Source organism: Thamnophis sirtalis, unplaced genomic scaffold (assembly GCF_051295495.1).
Source record: "Thamnophis sirtalis isolate CommonGarterSnake01/CBP01778 unplaced genomic scaffold, rThaSir2_p1.2 scaffold_4, whole genome shotgun sequence".
NCBI classification, from domain to species: domain Eukaryota; kingdom Metazoa; phylum Chordata; class Lepidosauria; order Squamata; family Natricidae; genus Thamnophis; species Thamnophis sirtalis.
In genome coordinates this window covers 136,063,938-136,085,411 of record NW_028261384.1, presented here as the reverse complement: position 1 = coordinate 136,085,411, position 21,474 = coordinate 136,063,938, and the positions used below count along the sequence as shown (strand labels likewise).

The 21,474-nt window shown below is 39.2% G+C and overlaps 1 protein-coding gene across 1 annotated transcript; it reads right to left on the bottom strand.

The window, feature by feature from the left end:
* Window positions 1-3,885: 3,885 nt before the first annotated feature.
* Window positions 3,886-20,508, bottom strand: LOC148046816 (vomeronasal type-2 receptor 26-like). Its single transcript, XM_087714983.1, has 8 exons — window positions 19,911-20,508; window positions 16,326-16,385; window positions 12,256-12,385; window positions 9,572-9,863; window positions 8,243-8,903; window positions 8,040-8,134; window positions 4,915-5,041; window positions 3,886-4,784 (listed from the first exon to the last, which is right to left on the bottom strand). Exons 1-8 carry the CDS (start codon window positions 20,506-20,508, stop codon window positions 3,886-3,888), a joined length of 2,862 nt encoding a protein of 953 aa, XP_087571109.1.
* Between the last annotated feature and the right edge of the window lie 966 nt (window positions 20,509-21,474).

The following is a 21,474-nucleotide window of genomic DNA, read 5'->3' as shown; positions in this document are numbered from 1 at the left end:
CTTCACTCTTAAAAATGTCTCTGACTTTCATCCTGTCCTACAGGAAAGATTGTATTATTCCAAGAGCTTAATTCAAGGGTTATATCTGAGAATGGACCAAATGAGAAAATCCACCATTGGGTATTTGGAGATCCAGGACAGTGCAAATTCATGTCTTCAATATCATCAGGATTTGAACTAGTACTCCGGCAGAGGAGAACAGAGGGAGGAAACCTGTAGCAATGATTCTTAACACACAGCCATTATTATCCTTGTGCCAGTCTCCCTGGGGTTCAAGATAACGTTGATTGTTCTTGAATTGAAATAACCTTCTATATACTCTTTGATGTTTTTGCCTAATTGAGAAAATATGGTGATTCCTGTAGGGGATCATTACTTTGTTTTTGATGAGAGAATAAATGAATGGTGTTGAAATGGTGCTTTTTAACATGCACAATTGCTTATAAAATGTACAGAGAGGATATTGGAGTACAAAATCCACTTTAGGTTATAAAAAAATTGTTTTACTTTTTTGACAATGAATGATAAATGCAGTTCACTTTCATTTGCATAGCATTAAGATGAATGCGCGCACACACACACACACACACACACACACACACACACACACTTCCCTATCTCCCTAGAAGGAAGGAGATGTATCTGTTGTTTATTATTTTTGAAAAAAAACCTCTTGGTTGTTGAAACAGTTTCATTGACAAAACCCAGGTAAACTGGGTAGAGAGTTGGTGTCTAAAGGAAGGAAGTATCTAATTGTGTCTTTTGCCTTCCAAATGTTGTCCCCCATGTAGTGGGCCGAATGTCAGCCCCGGTCCACCAAATGGCCTGGGGCTGCCATTCAGGCGGTGGAGGATTGGCCAGCTGGGACTCACATCCATTGCCACCAACAGGCATCCTACTGGGCAAGGATCCTGCTCCTTTCATGGAGCCATCGGATGGCCACTTGAGACCCAGACTTTGAATACAGCTGATTTGTGGCAGAACAGCTGACCATCGGATCACAAGCAGGTGCAGGGAGCTAGGCGTGCTGGCCCAGGGTGGGTGGCTGGGGAGCTGCAGGAATACGGTGGCCGTATTGGCAGCAAACAATAGGAGGGAAGGGGAGAGGGTGGAACGAAGGGATGGGGTGGAGCACAATATAAGGTGTGTTGGAGAAAACCATGTGTCAGGGTTCCAACGGATGCCCATGAGCCTCGAGCCAAGCTTCAAAAGAAATCCAGTCATTTATTAGGAGCAACGCGTCTGCACCAACCCAAGTGAAGCCAACTCTGATCCCATGTAATTCATGTCCCAATTATGAGGGAGGGCAGAGAGGAAGGGGTCAAGCTATTTTCCAAAGCAGAGAAGGAATAATGGATGGGAAATGAACATGGAGAGATTCAATGTAGAGACAAGGATAAATTTTCTGACAGTGGGAGCAATCAACCAATGGAACAGCTTGTCTTCAGCAGTTGTGGGAGCTTCTTTACTGGAGGCTTTCAAGAAGAGACTGGACTGCCATTTTTTCATAATGGTGTAGGGTCTCCTGCTTGGGCAGCAGGTTGGACTAGATGACCTAACAAGGTCCCTTCCAACTCTGTTAATCTGAAATCTGTAAACGTTCTCCTTTTCAATCAGAACTATATCTGGTGCATTATGGGCTAAGATTATATCAATCTATATTCAGAAATCCCACAATATTTTAACCTGCTCATTTCAACTACTTTTTCAGCTATATACTTGCAGAAATTCTTTTATTTTTGCCACATGATCATTTTTTCTTTTCTGTTTTTTCTATTATTTATTCGCTTTCTTTATCTATTTCTCTTTATTTTTTTATTTTTTTTATTTAATCTCCCCTCCATCATCCTTTCCTACTCTACTTCCCCTCCCTTTCTACTACTCCTCTCTTTACAATCCACTCCTCCTTATCCTTTTTATCTTCCCCCCTTACCCTCTCTCCTATCCTTCTCTTCCCATCTTTCTTTTACCTTCTGTTTCCCACTCCTCCTCTCATTGGTGTATTTCTGCTACATGTCAATATGCTTAACATATCCTAGTTTTAAAGAAGAAATAGTAATAATAATAGTAATGAGAATATAAGAAAAAAAAACAGTATACAATTGGGGTCAAATTACATTAAAATCTAACACTTCTCGTCAAACCTGATATATCCCTCCTCCCACTCTCCCCCCCCAACCGTATTTATTTTGTATATAATCAATCCATTTTTTCCAGTCTCGTTTGCATCTCTCATTTGAGTGGTCCTTAAGATATGCAGATATTTTAGCCATCTCGGCTAAATTTGTGACTTTCAATGTCCATTCTTGAATTGTAGGCAAGTCTTCCTTCTTCCAGTATTGCACCACCAACAGTCTTGCTGCAGTTATTAAGTGCAAAATCAAGTTAATCTCTACCGCTGTACAGTCGGTAATTATATCTAACAAAAATAACTGAGGAGTAAACTTTATCCTTTTTTAAAGAACATTTTGCATAATCCACCATATTTTTATCCAAAATACCTTAACCTTTTGGCAAGTCCACCATATATGGAAGTATGTAGCATCGAAAGAACCACGTCTCCAGCATTTGGGTTGTGACATAATCACATGATCATTTTCACAGATGCTCCAGTGAATCATTATTCAGTGAATCATTATCAGGAGCCGAGGTGGCGCAGTGGTTAGGGTGCAGTACTGCAGGCCACTTTAGCTGACTGTGATCTGCAGTTCAGTGATTCAAATCTCACCGGCTCAAGGTCGACTCAGCCTTCCATCCTTCCGAGGTCTGTCAAAGGAGGACCTGGACTGTGAGGGCAAGTTGCTGACTCAATTTGCTAAAAAAAATTTGTAAACCGCTTAGAGAGGGCTGAAAGCCCTATGAAGCGGTATATAAGTCTAATAAATAAATAAAATAAATAAATAAATTATGGCAACCGTGTTATGTTATTTATAATCAATGTCTGCAATCTTCTTGTCTGAGCTGAATATATGATCTACTGTTTCTTCTGCTTCTTTGTACAATCTATACTTTGAATCATTTGATAGTTTTCAATTTTGGCTTTGACGGTATTCATTCAAATAGCTTACTTGCTTTTGACCAGGCAAAATCAACCATTCAATTTCTTTCTTTTTAAATATTCCAGCCTGTAATGCTGCCAGATTTTATTTTTATTCACTTTTTTGCTCAATCTTTTGTAGAAATGGCCAGCAGACCATAACACTATTCCTTGCTCTCCTCTGTGGTGCTACATGAGCACAGGAAGGGGACTTTTGCAAAAGTTAAATAAAGCTCTTTTTATTATTCATTTTCTCCTGATGATTCAACTGAGAAGTTTTAAATCTCATAGACACCACACCACTAATTAATAAATCAGCCCCGTCCATGGGAGTCTACATGGGGCTGCTTTTGAAAAGTATCTGGAAAATCCAATTGGTTCAAAATGGAGCCACTTCTATGGTTTTGTTCAGGTCCAGGTGTGCCCACATGTCACCATTCCTGCAGAAGTTGCATTGGCTGATAATTTGCTTCTGGGTAAATTTTACTAAATTTATGTAGTGCTTTATGAATTGAAAATAGAAAAACCATAAAAATGTCTCTGCAGACATTGGACCTCAATTGCATCAATATCTCAAATATCCTAATAGGAACTAAGAAAGCAATGAGAGTGTTGAAAGGGAGAAAAACTTAGGATACAGAATCTTGCAAAAGGGTGAAGACAGAGCAACACTTCTTTTGGAATGTGCAATCACAATAAATGTTAATAATCAAACATATCCAACATAAATTGTTGTTGAATAAAAATAAATAAAAAGTTTTACATACTGCATATTTCTTGTGCACAGCAAACAACCATTCTATCTATTTTTCAGCAATTTATTCTAGGTAGAAATATCACACGATGTACTAATTTCTCTTTGTGAGTTGTGCCCTGTGGTTTAGCTGAGGCTTGAAGACAATGATGTAGCATTTTGGCAGGAATATGCATCCCAGTAATGCAGAGCTGGAGGCCAAGATGGAGAAGACCTCCACAGCTACCATGGCTTTTCCTTTTGTGCTCAGATAGGCTGGAGAGAAGGAGATCCACACACTGCAAAAGGCCAACATGCTGAAGGTGATGAACTTGGCTTCATTAAAGCTGTCAGGTAATTTACGGGCAAGAAAAGCCACAATAAAACTGGCAATGGCCAAGATACCCATGTAGCCCAAGACACAGTAGAAGAAGAAAGCTGATCCCTCATTGCACTGCAAAATCATTTCTTGGGGATGTGAATGCATGTCCAACTCAGGAAATGGGGGAGATGTCAACAACCAAATGATACAAATCCATACTTGGAAGAGAGAGCAGGAAAGGACAATAGAAAAAGCCAACCTTTTCCCCACCCATTTCCTCATCTGAGATCCTGGTTTAGTGGCCATGAAAGCCACAACCACAGTGATGGTTTTGGCCAGCACACTAGAAATGGCCACTGAAAAGGTGATGCCAAAAGTTGATTGTCGAAGGAAGCAGATTACTTTCCCAGGTTGGCTGAGGAAGAACAAAGATGAGAGAAAACAGAGAAGAAGAGAGATCAAGAGGGTGTAGGTCAGGGACCTGTTGTTGGCTTTGACAATGGGAGTGTCCTTGTGCTTAATAAAAGTTCCAAGTACCCAAGAGGTCAAGAGGAAGAAACCAAGAGCTGCTGAGGCTAAACCAATTCCTAAGGTTTCTTTAAAGGTTAGAAACACCACCAGTTTTGAGATACATCCTTTCTTTTCTTGATTTGGATAATGATCTTCTGAGCATTTAAAACAGTCATCCATATCTAGAAGGAAAATCAAGGAATTTGTCATCTAGGCCTTCTAAATTATTGAAAATCCCATTATTTTTATGTACCCATGTCATTTATTAAATTCTCTTACTTCTAATGAAATTTGGTAGAATTCCTACCCTACCATTTTGATTTGAAATCTTCCCTTCTGGGCATGGAACACAGTCATAGCAGCAGAACTGACTTCCTTCAATTCCTTTCTTCCAATATCCAGGGAAACAAGGGTCATTGCATTGAGAAAGTGGAAGGTCCTGGTAATAAGCATAAAAATGTTTTGAAAAGTTATATTTCTAAAACAATTTCCAGTTTTTCTCTTTTATGGAGTGAAACTATTTTTTGGATTCCCAAATGGAAGTAGAAATTACAATGATGTGCAAAAGATCCTATTTAAATTCAGGGTAAGTAAATAATTACCCATGATGAAAATTTATGGGAAAATGAGCACTCTTGTGATTTACAATGGTTGTTGTTATTGTTGTAAGTTGTGAAGTCATCTCCAACCCATTGTGATCCCATGGACAACATTTCTCCAGGACTTCCTGTCCTCTACCATACTCTGGAGTCCATTTAAGCTCATACCTACTACTTCGGTGATTCCATCCAACCACCTAATTCTCTGCCATCCCCTTTTTCTTTTGCCCCAATCGTTCCCAGCATTAGGCTCCTCTCCAGTGAGTCCTTCCTTCTCATTAGGTGGCCAAAGAATTTGAGTCTCATCTTCAGGAACTGTCCTTCTAAAGAGCAGTCATGGTTGATCTCCTCTAGGACTGACCAGTTTGATCATCTTGCGCTCTAAGGGACTCACAGGAGTCTTATCAAGCACCATAGTTCAAAGGCCTCCATTCTTTGATGTTCAGCCTTTCTTTTGGTCCAATCTTCACAACCTTCAAATGGTATGCAGGCCAAATATGGCAACATGGCTTTTTTTGTTGTAATATCATTTTTTTAACATTTTATCAATGCTTAATTATTATCATTTGAAAAGAATGTCATTTTTCATCTTAAGAAACAGAAATCGGATTTCTTAATTGACTATGCTCACTTTTCTTGAATACAGCTCATCTGTCTGGAACCCGCACTGCGTATGAGACATTAATACAATTGAACAAGTCCAGAGATATTTCACAAGAAGTGTCCTCCACTCCTCTGCTCGCAACAGAATATTTTATGCCACCAGACTTGAAATTGTGGGCTTAGGCAACTTAGAATTTTGCCATCTTCAGTCTGACCTAAGCGTAGAACATAAAATTATCTGCTACAATGTCCTACCTGTCAATGACTACTTCAGCTTCAACCACAACAATACAAGAGCTCACAATAGATACAAACATAAGGCAAAACACTCCAAACTTGATTGCAGAAAATATGACTTCAGCAACAGAGTGGTCAATGCCTGGAATACACTACCTGACTTTGTGGTTTCTTCTCAAAATCTCCAAAACTTCAACCTTAGACTGTCTATTGTTGACCCCACCCCATTTCTAAGTGGTCTCTAAGGGGCATGCATAAGCTCACCAACATCCCTTCCATTCCGGTCCTAATGTTCCCTTTTATTCGTATCCATTTCATGTATACAAAATCATGTTTATGTATATATATGTTATTTAATACATGCTCAATGAAATAAAATAAAATAAAAAATAAAATAAAAATTATGGGATCCTGATGGATTAAGGCATGGTTGCATCAATGACTCCCTTTATACCTGGTTAAAAGCTGGGTGCCAGGCAATCAAACCTTCATCCATGAATAATTCCTTCCCTTTTGGAGCCTCGAGATTCATCTTTCCCACTCTAACTCTCTGAATAGATCTGTTTGGAAAAGTGATCAAGTTGATGATGTCAAATCCTCCAGTTGCTTCCCCTTTCTCATTCAGGAATACTCTCTCCCCGGCTGAATTGTTAAAAGAAATGCCTTGAAGGTGTGAATGGAGCTAATTGAAGGAGGATAGAAGAGAGAAGGAAAGAAAAGCAGTATAATAGAGAAGAGAAAATCATTTCCAAGTTCCCATTCCTACAATATTATTAAGCTTTGAAATTTGATAATCAATATTGTTGAATATCTTGAAGAAATGGATGAGGCTACTTGAAAGAGAATGAAAGAGAGAGGGAGTACGCTTCCATCCTATTTTTAATTTGATACGAGTTACAAAAAAAATAGAAAATGTCCATCAAGCAAAGTAGAATGAAAATATATAAATGCCTTACATTATAAAATTAGGCCCACTCCAGTTAACTAAATCCAAATCATATTTAATCATTCGTGATTGGTACAAAGCTATTTTGCAGTCTGAGGTCTGACAAATTTCCTTTAGCCAGATTTTAAAACCTGAAACTCAAGCATTATTACATAGGTAGATGAACGATGGTGAATAGAATAGAATAGAATAGAATAGAATTCTTTATTGGCCAAATGTTACTCGACACACAAGGAATTTGTCTTTGGTGCATAAGCTCTCAATGTACATAAAAGAAAAAATACATTTGTCACAAATCATAAGGTACAACACTTAATTATATTCATAGGGTACAAATAAGCAATCAAATCATACTAGGAAACAATCAATGTAAATCATAAGGATACAAGCAACGAAGTTACAGTTATACAATCATAAGTGGGAGGAGATGGGGGATAGGAACGATGAGAAGATTAATAGTAATAGTAATGCAGACTTGATAAGTAGTTTGACAGTGTTGAGGGAATTATTTTTTTTAGCAGAGTGATGGGAAGGAACTCTTCTTGTATCTAGTTGTGTTGATGTGCAGTGCTCTATAGTGTCATTTTGAGGGTAGGAGTTGAAACAATTTATGTCCAGGATGTGATGGGTCTGTAAATATTTTCACAGCCCTCTTATTGAAAACATAGGTTTGTTTCATACTATGGATGCCACCTTTGAAAAGGGCCAACTTTTATCTCATTCCTCTAAAACTCTGATAGAGACAGAAAACTCAGCTCATGGAACCTTAAAAGTTAATGAGCTACATAAAGTATCTTGAAAAATTCATTATTTTTGTATGGGACAATGGATAGTAATCTAAATGACTTGTTTTAATCATCCTTTATTAGGCAACCAATGATGATTTCCTACATAACTCCTACTGACATCTAATTTTTTCCCCATGTAGTGGCTTCTCAGTTATCACATTTAAGTTGATTGTCCATGCAGAAAATATTAACACTTTCCAAAATGGTTCCAAAAAGTGATTCTGTTGATTAAAATAAAAGTGGTATCAAATGTAAAAGAGATACCTGCCAAGCCCTCAGAGGTGGAAGGTCAGGCTTTTTCTCCATCTTAGTTTTCTTCTTATTGAAACCCAACATGTATAGAGCCTGCAAAGCATGAGCTACAGCATAAACAGCATTGTAGATGCTGTAGCTTTGCCCAGTCATTTCCATTTCAAAGGCAGGTCCAGGAAGATCCACCAGCTTCATCTCCCCAGTGCATTTCCTACCATGCATTTCTTGTAACTCTCGTTGTGGAAATGAACAATCAAATGCTTGTTCCCAAATATCCTGTAGAAACCCATCTCTGGAGTCCGAAAGAGGATTGATAGTCTGAAGAAATTCTTTGAAACCTACAACAGCTGTTGAATGAACAGTGAAGGAAAGAGCCCCATGGAACATCTGGAGATCCAATCTGATTTGAATGCCTGATAATACAAAATCCAACTGTGCAGTCATGATCCACACCTTTCTTAACATGGCACTGTCCTTGCTTTCAGGATCTACCAGAAACATGACAATTCTCAGCCACATCATGGCCAATGATTCTCCATAGACAAGAAACACATTGGCTTTGGTGCTCATCAAATGAATGGAAATATGTGAGATTGTGTGATAAAGCTCCGTGTAGTCTTCCAAGTATGTTTGTTCTAACAGCCTTTCTATGAACGATGAGCAGATTCCATTCTCAGAAAGCAAAGGCTGCATTTTCTGTAAGAAATTTTCTCCATTTTTGTTATCGACAACAAAAATCCCAATCCATGTCCACCTGAAATGGTGAAGCAGTTGGATAATCCCAATGTACTGATGGTCTTCTTTGGGGACCATGAAATAAAGTGAAGAGAGCTTACTGGTTTGAAATGCATCTTGGGCTAATGAGCTGTAGGTCAGCTGCAAGAAAATGGAGTAGTAATATCTTGAGTTGTTAGATCAAATCAGATTGTCCTTTCTAATTTTTATATCAAATATATCGAATAAATATTTTTTCCTGGATTTCTTCAAATTATGAATATAGAAAGGAATTTATTGGAATTACTTCAAATACATGTAATAGATCAATTGTTTATACAATTGATCTGCTATATGTATCTGAGGAGTGACATCTTGGCTCAGTGGCTAAGACACTGGGCTTTTCAATCAGAAAGGTCAGTAGTTCGGCAGTTTGAATCTCTAGCATTTAGTCATGCCGGCCACATGACCACAGATACATCTTCGGACAGTGCAGGCACTTCAGCTTTAAAACGGAGATGAGCACCACCCCCTAGAGATGGGAACAACTAGCACATATGTGTGAGGGGAACCGTTACCTTTACCTTTTATGTATCTGAAGTAATTCCAAGAAATATGGAGTACACATTCAAGTCTTCCCTCAGCAATGGAATGTCCTCGGAAACTCACTTCATGTAATCGGCATTGTAATTGCAGAAAAAAAAAACAGCTAAGTATTAGACCTTAACCATGCAGAACATATGTATTAACACCAACCTAAGCCTAATTTTTGATACATATTGAACAACAATAAGATTAAGAATTTTATTTTCCACCCCTTCTGAACTTACTTGTGGAATCTTGAAGAAACCTGTAATTTCTGCTATATAAAATGATGTATCAAAACTCAATCCTCCAATAACAGTCATGAGATTCTTCTGGTTATCACATCTGTAGTTAGGGACAAATTCCTGGGATTTGAAAAGCAGGTCCAGAGTGGTGCGGTAAGTCATCCTTGAATTATAGTAACTGTCATAGATGTGGAACCCAAGAGTGACATTCAGTAAGATCTGGGAGTCCTCATTGATCTCCTTCACAGCAAAGGCCAAGGCGAGGACATGTTGATGAAATTTGGTGATTATACTGCAAAAAATTCAAATACCCCAGTTAAGAAATGAAACTGAGAATTCTCGTAAAGTGGCATTATGAAGCACAGTGGTTAGAGTGCAGTACTGCAGGCTACTTCTGCTGACTGCCGGCTGACTTCAATTTGGCCGTTCAAATCTCACCAGGCTGAAGTTTGACTGAGACTTCCATACTTCTGAGGTCAGTAAGATGAGGATGCAAATTGTTGGGGGCAATATGCTGACTCTGTTAAACCGCTTAGAGAGAGCTGTAAAGCACTGTAAAGCAGTATATAAAAATAAGTGCTATTGCTATTATATCTATATTAATATCAAACTTTTCTCTGACGGAGGTAGGAAGATAATAGGCTTTCTAAAATGCTCAATAATTTGTAAAGATCAATTCTGTTTTTTTATATACAATATTTCCATGGTTGACAACAAATATCTACTACTAGAAACAAAAAAAACTGTTTTTCTCACAATACAGATTTATTTCTAACTTGTTTCACAATTCACCAGGATGCATGTTTTGTTAAGAGTGAAAATACAGAGTTTTCTAAAAAAATAATTACCTTAACCTCACCAAATGTTCTGCGAAAGATTTTTTGCACTAAAATATCATATATTATATGCCAAACACTTTGACATAAAGAAAATGGTTTAATTTCCCATAACTCGAAATAGACAGGGATGATTAGATACAACAATAGCAAATATACTACTTGACTTACACTGCCATTTCTAAGTGGCTTACATATTGCCACCAGCAATCTGGGTCCTCATTTTACTGACTTGGGAAGGGCTGAAGGCTGTCTCAACATTCAGCCCCTCAGGATTGAACTCCTGGCAAAAGCATTCATTTATTGTCTTCATTCTAACTGTTACACCACCATAGCTTTTGACATAGTGTCTTTGTCCTGTTACACTTTCTATTATTTTACTATGCATTTTCTATTGTGGGAAAAATGGGAGGGGAGATTGTATGAAGTTAGATGATAGGTAACCATAACAAAATTCTTTCTAGAAAGCCAAGGTCATCCTTTGTCTTAGCACCTCTGCACCTGACCAGAACTGGATGGGTGGAATTGCTGGCATGGCAACGAAAGATTGGACCATTTGATGGACTTGTGAGTGTGACGGCAAGATCTTGAACTTTCAACTAGGTGGGGAAAACAAGGGAAGCTTTCAGATTCAGTTTTTCCCAGATGTGCCAACATGGCTCTCTTAATAAATTGGAACTTTGAGCAATACTTGGACTCTGATGTACTTTTGGATGCTATTTGGAACCCTGACACATAGATTACACATAACACCTATATTTATGCTGAAAACGTTTTTCTCATATAAGGAATTTGGTGAGAATTTATTAAGATTAGAAAAAAGAATCCTTACTTTGGTAAGTCATAAGGTCTTACACCAGGATTTTCCTTAAACTTCATGTCATAGAAATTGTAAATGATGTGGGAGGCCATCCCACCAATGACGAGGTCGCCAGGCTGGTACCACTCATGTGGAACAAGGAAAACATCACTCGCAGGGCAGGGCAGAGTCATTATTTTCTTCACCAGAAGCATCAGGAGGAGCAGTATCTTCATTCTTAGAAATGTCTTTCTTCCATCCTCTCCTAAATCAGAGGGAATTTTCTATTATTCCAATGGTGAATCCTGTGATGAAGTCAAGGTTTCTATCTGAGAGTGCACCTAATCGAAAAACCCATTACTGTCTATTTGAAGATCCATGAGATTCCCAACTGGTGCCTTGAATATCATCAGGGTTTAAACTGATGGAGAACAGATGTACGTAGCAATGGCTCCAAGATAGCCATTATGACCCTTGTGCCAATCTCCCCGGAGTTCTTATAACCATACAGATATGTTGATTGTTGTTGAATGGAAACAGCCTTCTGTTCGGTCTTTGTTGTTTTGTATGGGTAATAAATATGGTGAATACTTTAGGGATCATTATTGAAAGAATAAGTGGCTGACTTTTTCCCCCCAAGTGCACACCTGCTGATGAAATGTACAGAGGAGAATTTGCAATAAACAGGGTACTTGATTTTGGAAACTTATTTTATTTTTTACAATGAATAAGTGCTGTCCACCTTCCTTTGCATAGCATTACGATGCATAGATATTATATTATGTGATTGGCTTATTTTAAGAGGTAATAGTAACCATGTTGGAATGGACCTTAGAGGCCATCTGGTCTACCCCTACTCATACAGGAGGCCTATATAATTTCTGACCAATGGCTGTCCAGTCTCTTAAAAGCCTCTAGTGGTGGGGCACACACAACTTTCAAATGCAATTTGTTCCACTGATTGATTGTGCTCACTGTTGGGAATATTCTCCTTAGTTCTAGGTTGCTTCTCTCCTTCATCAGTTTCCATCCATTGCTTATTGTCTTACCTTCTGGTGCTTTGGTAATTAAGTTGCCCCCCGCCTTCCTTGTGGACCCCATTGGAAGGAAAGGGATATCTCTTGTTGATGATGTAAACCCTCAGAGTCACCTGAACTATGAGAGGGGTAGCAAATAAATCTGGTAAACAAACAAACAAATAAACAAACAAAATTTGATAGTCCCCCCCCCCCACAGTGTAGCAGTTGGGTGAACCTTTTGATTATATTAGCCGTAAGAAGGCAGTAAGTTGTTTTATTGTATTTGGAAATGGGGAGGAAACTTTAGTTCTTATTGTGGTTTCCTTCCTCCTCCTCCTCCTCCTCCTCCTCCTCCTCCTCCTCCTCCCCTCCTCCTCCTCTTCTTCTTCCTATTCTCCTCCTTCCTCCTCCTCCTCCTCCTGTCTTCCTCCTCCTCTTCCTCTCCTGTTCTTCTTCCTCTCCTCGCTCTACATGGGGCAGCCCTTGAAGAGCATTCAGAGACTCCTGCTTGTCCAGAATGCAGCCGCGCAAGCGATCGTGGGTGCACCTCGGTACACCCACATTACACCTATCCTCCGCGAGTTGCACTGGCTGCCTATCGGTCTCCGGATACGCTTCAAGGTGCTAGTCGTCACTTATAAAGCCCTTCATGGTATTGGACCTGGGTACTTGAGAGACCGCCTGCTGCCAATTACCTCCCAAAGACCTATCAGATCCCACAGACTAGGCCTCCTCTGAATTCCATCCGCCAGCCAATGCTGATTTTCGACCACCCGGAGGATTGCCTTCTCTGTGACTGCTCCGGCCCTCTGGAACGACCTCCCTGTGGAGATCTGGACCCTCACCACCCCTCAGGCTTTCCGCAAAGCCGTCAAAACCTGGCTGTTCCAACAGGCCTCAGGCTGATGAGTTCCCATCCCCACTCGAATTGTGTGGCTGTTGACTGCTTTTAAATTGTTTCCGTATTTTGTTTGTTTTGTTTTTTGCTTTTTTGTCTGTATTATTCCCTTCCCCTTCGATTTGTTAGCCGCCCTGAGTCCCTCCGGGAATAGGATGGCATACAAGTGTAATAAACCTTGAACCTTGAACCTCCTCCTCCTCTTCTTCCACTCCTCCTCCTCCTCTTCTCCTCCTCCTCTTCTTCTTCTTCTTCTCCTCCTTCCTCCTCCTCCCTCCTCCTCTCCCATGCCTCATTTACAGCATCACATTTCATTACTTTCATTTCTGTACAGAAGAGTATTGAAAAAACCTCACAAACTGGAAAGCATCAAATGTGAATTCACCGTAAATATCTCCAGTATGTGATAGAGCTTATGAAGGAGAAAAGAGGAACTATAGCCTAACATTTCTTTGCAACATCTGTCTTCAGATCATCAGCTTAATAGTAGAAGCCAGAGCTCTGTTTTGCTGTGTTAGAAATACAGGGATTGAGAACTTGTGGTGGGCAGCCAAGAGCTACAACAGCACTGAAAAAGGTCACCGATGGCCATTTTTCACACTCATGACAATTGCAGCATCCATATGGTGATTAAAATTAAGACACTTGGCAACTGACTCGCATTTGCGATGGTCACATTGTCCCAGGATCACATGATCTCCTTTTGTGATCTTCTGTCAAGCAAATGGGCAAGCCAGATTGACTTAACCTTTAGAGTTACTCATTTAACAACTGCAGTGATTCACTTAATTGGGGGAAGAACGGTCCATAAACATCCCACCTCTCTATCTGTCCATCTCTTTTTTCCCCTCTCTCCATTCCTACCTTCCTATCTATATACTGTATTTTTGGAGTATAAGGCACACTTCCCCCCCCCCAAAGAGGGAGAAAATATGGGTGTATCTTATACACTGAATACGGCATTTTTGGCCTCTCAAAACCCCAAAAATGGATGTGCAGAGGGTTTGGGAGGCCTGCAAAGTGCTCTTGGGGTCTGGGGAGGGCAAAAATCAGTGAAAAATAGGCCAGATTTTGCTCAGTTTTGCCCCCCAGCCCCCAGGAGCACTCTACAAGCCTTTTAAAGGCTATGCATTCCCTGTTTTTGGCAAAAATGGGCCTGTTTTCATGAAAAATGGGCAATGTTTGTTCGTTTTTGCGCCCCCCCCCCCAGACCCCAGGAGCACTTTGCAGGCCTCTAAACTCTCTGCATGCCAACATTTTCAAAACAAATGAGGTATGCAGAGGATTTGGGAGGCCTGCAGAATGCAAAATCTTTTTAAAAAACATTTACTTCTTCAAAATCTTGGTGTGTCTTATACTCTGATGCATCTTATACTCCGGTGCGTATTATACTCTGAATATTGTGGTACTTATCGATGATCTCCATGTAGGGGAACACTCACAATTTCCCAACCTCAGATATTTTCATCTTTATTGTTCCTCCCTCTGTCATTGAAGGATATGCATTTTTCCCTATGATTTGCACTGGATTTCACCTTTGCTTTTATTGAAAAAATGTCAGACTTCTAATTCCAAACCAATTCAAATCACTCTTTATATGGTCTTTGGTCAACACAACTTTGAATAAAGGATGTAGCAGAAGGAAAAATACATTTAATTCCATTTCATCAATTATTATTGAATAATAATAACCTATTAATAACCTATTATTGAAATCTGAAAACAGGTTGCAATAAAAACAGATTTATGGATAGAGACCAAATCTTTATAACCCAACATTAAAGTCTATTGTAAAATGCAATATATGAGATTGTTCTGACCCAGGCTTCCTTAAAAACCAAAAAGCAGAGTCTTGGTCCTCAAAAAAAATCCTTTTATTTAAACGACTGTGAATTCCTTTCATTCACAGTCAGGAAGGCGTAGCAAACAATCTTACTATATTCAAGTGCTTTATGACTTGAAAGTATGAAAACCATGAAAATGTCTCTGCAAACATTGAAAATTGCTTGAGTCAATATCTGAAATTTCCTAATAGGAACCAAGACACCTAGATTATCAATGTCAAGTTCAAAATGAGTGTTGAAATGGGGAAACGATTAGGTTAAAGAATCTTGGGAAATGGTGAAAATGTAGCTATTTAGAACAACTTTATTATCATTTTGAATGTACACTAATCATAATACATTAACATGAAATTTTGCTGCCTACTTCTCTCAAAGAGCCATCACCTCCAATATATACTACATAAACATGACAAAATAAATAAATAAATACAAAATTACGCTCATACCTTCATACCAACAGAGTGTATGACATAATGTATAGAGAAAAAACACAGTCTAGTTCAGATGTACACATAGGTTACTAATTCCTCTTTATGAGTTGTTCTCTGTGGTTTAGGTCAGGTCTGAAAACCATGATGTAGCATTTGGGCAGGAATATGCATCCCAGTAAAGCAGCACTGGAGGCCAAGATGGAGAAGACCTCCACAGCCACATGGCTTTTCCCTTTGTGCTCAGATAGGCTGGAAAGAAGGAGATCCACACACTGCAGAAGGCAAACATGCTGAACGTGATGAATTTGGCTTCATTAAAGCTGTCGGGTAATTTACGGGCAAGAAAAGCCACAATAAAACTGGCAATGGCCAAGATACCCATGTAGCCCAAGACACAGTAGAAGAAGGAAGCTGAACGTTCATTGCACTGCAAAATCATTTCTTGGGGCTGTGAATGCATGTCCAACTCAGGGAATGGGGGAGATGCTGACAACCAAAGGATACAAATACATGCTTGGATGATAGAACAGGAAAGTACATTAGAAAGAGCCAATCTTTTCCCCACCCATTTCCTCATCTGAGATCCTGGTTTAGTGGCCATGAAAGCCATAACCACAGTGATGGTTTTGGCCAGGACACTAGAAATGGCCACAGAGAAGGTGATGGCAAACATTGGTTGACGGAGAAGGCAGGTCACTTTGCTAGGTTGGCTGAGGAACAACAAGGAGGAGAGAAAACAGAGCTGGAGAGAGACCAGCAGGGTGTATGTGAGGGACCAGTTGTTGGCTCTCACAATGGGAGTATCCCTGTGCTTAATAAAGGTTCCAAGTACCCAAGAGGTCAAGAAGAAGAAAGAAAGAGCTGCTGAAGTCAAACCAATTCCTAAAGCTTCTTGAAAGGTTAGAAACACCACCAGTTTTGGGATACATCCTTTCTTTTCTTTATTTGGATAATGATCTTCTGAACATTGCAAACAGTCGTCCATATCTGAAAGGAAAATCAAGAAATTTGTCACCTAGAAATTCCAAATTATTGAAAATAATTTTATTTATTTATTGGTTTGTTTGTTTATTTATTTACTTATTATTTATTTGGCTGTAAATTATGATCATTACCAGTCTGCAAGGCTTCACAAACAGTCTGTGAAGGTTCTGCTCGAGTTGCCACAGTCTTTTAGGAGAATGCTGATAAACACCCACCTTATCTCCCTGGGAATTCTGCCAGAGACCTATTTGCCAAATGCAGAGCACAGAGTCAAACAGAACTTTTCAAAGCTTGAAGCAACCAAAATTGAAATTGAAATTTAATAAATTTGTATGCTGCCCAATCCCATAGGACTCTGGGCGGCTTACAGAGACAAGATAAAAAAGTTAAAAATTTAGAATAAAAGATACAGTTTTTAAAAATAACACACCATCCATTCTGTCTAGATGGGGCTGGACATTGTTCAACAGCCCCAGGCCTGCCAGAACAACCAGGTTTTGGTGGCTTTTTGGAAGGCTGAGAGAGTGGAAAGAGTCCAGATCTCTACAGGTAGATCATTTCACAGAGCCGGAGCAGCTACAGAGAAGGCCCTCCCCCAAGGGATCGCCAGCTGGCATTGTCCGGCCGATAGCACCCAGAGGAGGCCCAACCTGTAAGATCTTATTGGTCATTGGGAGGTTTGTGGCAGGAGGCGGTCTCTCAGATAGCCAGGTCCTAAGCCATGTAGGGCTTTAAAAGTAATGACTAGCACCTTGAAGCACGTTCGGAGACTAATAGGGAGCCAGTGCAGCTCGTGGAGAATGGGTGTAACATGGGTGTATCTAGGTACACCCGATATCACTCGCGCGGATGCATTCTGGACCAACTGTAGTCTCCGAACACTCTTCAGGGGCAGCCCCATGTAGAGCGCAAACCAGATGAACTAATTGCTTCCTGCAAAAGCTCACATCTGGTTCACTCCTCTTTTATGACATGGGAGGGGCCAATCATCTCCGACCCTTACCCCCAAGTTGACACTGTTTTCTTAATTGTTCTTGCCTTCTGGCAGCTCTGTGTATGTGCACACTGGGAAGAGGCTCCTGCTGTTCTTCTACCTCGCTGATGTCAGACTCTGGAGGCTCCAGAAGCAGCAAATAACTATCGGACAATCTTGGTCCCCTCTCTGCCTCCAATGCAGAGCCCTCCTCCAAGCCCTACCCAGACTCCAGGACTGGCCCATGTTTCTTCCCAACCTCCTCACTATCGGAATCTGCTTCCAGCTCTATTGGTCACTGCTGGGCCACAGCAATTAAAGTTTCCTTAAGTCTAATGAAAATTGGTAGAATTCCTAACCTACCATTTTGGTTTGAAATCTTCCCTTCTGGGCATGGAACACAGTCATAGCAGCAGAATTGATCCCCCTCAATCCCTTTCTTCCAGGATCCAGGGAAACAGGGGTCATTGCATCGAGAAAGTGGATGAACCTGGTGATAATCATAAAAGCTTCTGAAAACAGAGATACTTTAAGCAGTTTGCAATTGTTCTCCTTTACGAGGGAAAATATATTTGATTCCCCCCCCCAAAATACTGAATTTACCAACAATTTTAAAAGTTGTAGAAATTACAATGGTGTACAAAATGTCCTGTTTGAAGGGCAAGTTGTTTAAATAATTTAACAGGATAACAATATCATGGAAACATGGCCACTCTTGTGATGATAAATGGAAATACAAATGAAATATACAAGCATGTTTTTGTATTGTAATGCCATTTTTCCAATTTGACAAATGTTTGATCATCAGCAACTTTTTAAAAGAGTATGCTAGTGTTTATTTAAAAAAAAACAGAAATCAGATTTCCAAACAGACTGCATTCAATATGGTTTAATCATAGCCCATTCAGTAATTTGATACCTGGTTAAAAGCTGGGTGCCACACAATCACCTCTTTATCCATGAATAATTCCTTTCCTTTTGGAGCCTGGAGATCCATCTTCCCAACTATGACTCTCTGAAAGGATCTGTTTGGAAAAGTGATCAAGTTGGTGATGTCGAATCCTCCAGTTGCTTCCCCTTTCTCATTCAGGAACACTCTCTCCCCAGCTGAATTGTTAAAAGAAATGCCTTGAAGAAATGGATGGAGCTACTTGAAAACAAATGAAAATGAAAGAGAGTTGAATACAACATAGTAGAGAGATGAACACTGTATTCAAGTTTCATTGACACATTCTTCCTATTCCTATTACAATTATTAAATATATACACTAAGAAATTTTATAATTGATATTTCATAGAAATGTGCATAACTGCTCTATTATTAATTTAATATTATTTTATGGATAAAGAGAAGAACGAACCAAAGCTGAATGAATGTATACTATTTGGATTAACCAACTTCCTTCAATAATTTAAACAATAATGAAACATAGAACATATTTGATCTTCCCTCAGTGGTATAAATGTATTTGATAATCTTAAATATGATAAATTTCCTTTAGCCAGATTTGAAAATTTGAGACTCCTTGTTCAATAGATGTGAGATGAACATTGTGTGTGTGTGTGAGAGAGAGAGAGAGAGAGAGGGAGGGAGGGAGGGAGGGAGGGAGGGAGGGAGGGAGGGGGGAGACAAAGAAAGAGAGAGATGAGAGAGAGAGAGATGTGAAAGAGAACACGGATACCACTTCTGAAAATAAACCTCTCCTAATTCATTCCTCTTCGATTCTGATAAGGACAGAATGCTCAGCTTCTCAATCCTGACAAATTCACGAGCCAGAAAGAAGTATTTGTAGAATAGAGAGATTCCATGGATTGGAATTCAAAAGGTGAAAAAACAACCCTAGAAGCTTGAGAAACTTTGAAAAGTGACATTATAAAAACCCAGTCTAGCACAATTCCAATGCAGATGAAAAATAAGAAATCTCAAAATAAATCTGCATGGGTGTACAAAATAATCTCTGATAAAATGAAGGAGAAAAAGGACAAGTATAAAAAGTTGATGGGAGGCAAATAACAAAGGCAGAATATCAGCAAATAGTTCAAACTTGCAAAAATTAAGTCAGGAAAGCTAAGTCTCAAAATAAACTACTTTTTATGTATTTTATTTTACGAAATGAAGGAGGAAACCTAATACATTTTAAACATGTCACTATCTAACCACTTGGTAAAGGCAAGTTTTTTCTACTATTTAATTCTTCTGTCAGGAAATTTCTTTTCATTTCTAGGTTATTTCTCATATTTAACTTGATTCCACATATGGAAAATGTTAAGACATTCCACAGTGGGTTCACAAAATAATTGTACATCAACTTCTCATTGAAATTAAAGAAGTATCTCATGCAAAGGGAATACCTGCCAAGCCTGAAGATATGGATAATCAGTTTTCTTATGAATCATAGTTCTTTTTCTATTGAAATATAATGTGTATAGAGCCTGCAAAGCATGAGCCACAGCATAAACAGCATTGTAGACACTGTAGCTTTGGCCAGTCATTTCTATTTCAAACAAAGGTGCAGGAAGATCTTCTAGCTTCTTCTGCCCACTGCACTGCTTACCATGCTCTTCTTGTAATTCTGATTTTGGAAATGAACAATCAAATGATTGTTCCCAAACATCCTGTAGAAACCCATCTCCAGAGACGGAAAGAGGATTTACAGTCTGAAGAAATTCCTTGAAACCTGTAACTGCTGTTGAATGAACAGTGAAGGAAAGAGCTCCATGGAACATCTGGAGATCCCACAGGATTTGAAATCCTGATAATATGAAATCAATCTGTGCAGTCATGATCCACACCTTTCTAAACAATGCAATTTCCTTGCTTTCAGGATTGACTACAAATGGAATAAATCTTAGCCACGGAATGGTCCAGGATTCTCCGTAGACAAGAAATGCATTGGTTTTGCTATTCATCATATTAATGGAAATCATGGAGATCGTTTGATAAACATCTAGGAGGTCGTCCACATGGGTTTGTTGTGACATCCTTTCTATGAACGCTGAGCATATTCCGTTCTGGGAAAGCAAGGGCTGCATTTTCTGCAAGAAATTTTCTCCATTGTGGTTATCAACAGAGAAAATCCCAATCCACGTCCACCTGAAATGACGAAGCAGCTGGATAATCCCAGTATACTGATGGTCCTCTTTGGGGACCATGGAATAAAGTGAAGAGAGTCTACTTGTCTCAAATTCCTTTTGGGCTACTGAGCCATATGCCAGCTATAAGAAAGTGGAATACGATTCTCTTGAAATGTTAAATCAGAACTATTCCTTCTTATCTAGATTGCTTATGAAATACACTCAAGCAACATTTTGTTCTCTAGAATTTTTCTAAATATTACTATAGAAAGGTATAGAAGAATATATCATTATTATGGCCAGAGACCAGCAATAGACATCACTTTTTACAATACATTAAAAAAAGTGGATAATAACATCCCTGTTAAGAAAATACATGTTCTCAAACTGTTAGGGTCACTCACTCCCTAGTTTACATGGATGAAAAGCTGATAAGTATGTAAGTAAATATAATGTTCCAAAAATTATTATAGATATCTCCAAAAAATTGGTACACGTTGACAGCAGTAATTCTGTAACCATTTTTTTTTTTCTTGTGGGCATTGCAGCAACACAGAATTTTGCCACTGCATGCATGGTAGACGGGTTTGAGTCCCGCAGAAGACTCAAAGAAGAAGCAGAAGAAAGCCTACATAAAAATTGTCTGCCCTCCCTGACAATATCTCTAGTAAGGCAAGAATATATGCTGGCCTATAAACTCTGTATAACTCACAGTACAATAAAACACGTGAGATATCTTCAACTACTCCTTTACCACATATATATACCTGTTCTGCTATTGATGTTATAGAAAAGAATTACTTTTAATTATGTCCAAGTACTACATATTATTACATATAAGAGATCAATAAAGGGTTCCCCTAGCATATATGTGCTAGTCATTCCCAACTCTATGGGGTGGTGGTGCTCATCTCTGTTTCAAAGCCAAAGAGCCAGCACTGTCCGAAGATGTCTCTGTGGTCATGTGGCCGGCATGACTAAACACCAAAGGTACACAAAACACTTCCCACCAAAGTTAGTGCCTATTTTTCTACTTGCATTTTG

Excerpts from the sequence above, each read along its gene's own strand:
- LOC148046816 (XM_087714983.1), bottom strand. The coding sequence starts at position 20,508 with ATGGTCCCCAAAGAGGACCATCAGTATACTGGGATTATCCAGCTGCTT. Across the intron at positions 8,135-8,242 it reads AGAGTTACAAGAAATGCATG|CTCATGCTTTGCAGGCTCTA; the intron begins GTAGGAAATGCA and ends TTTATGCTGTAG. Across the intron at positions 5,042-8,039 it reads CACCTCTGAGGGCTTGGCAG|GACCTTCCACTTTCTCAATG; the intron begins GTATCTCTTTTA and ends GCTTATTACCAG.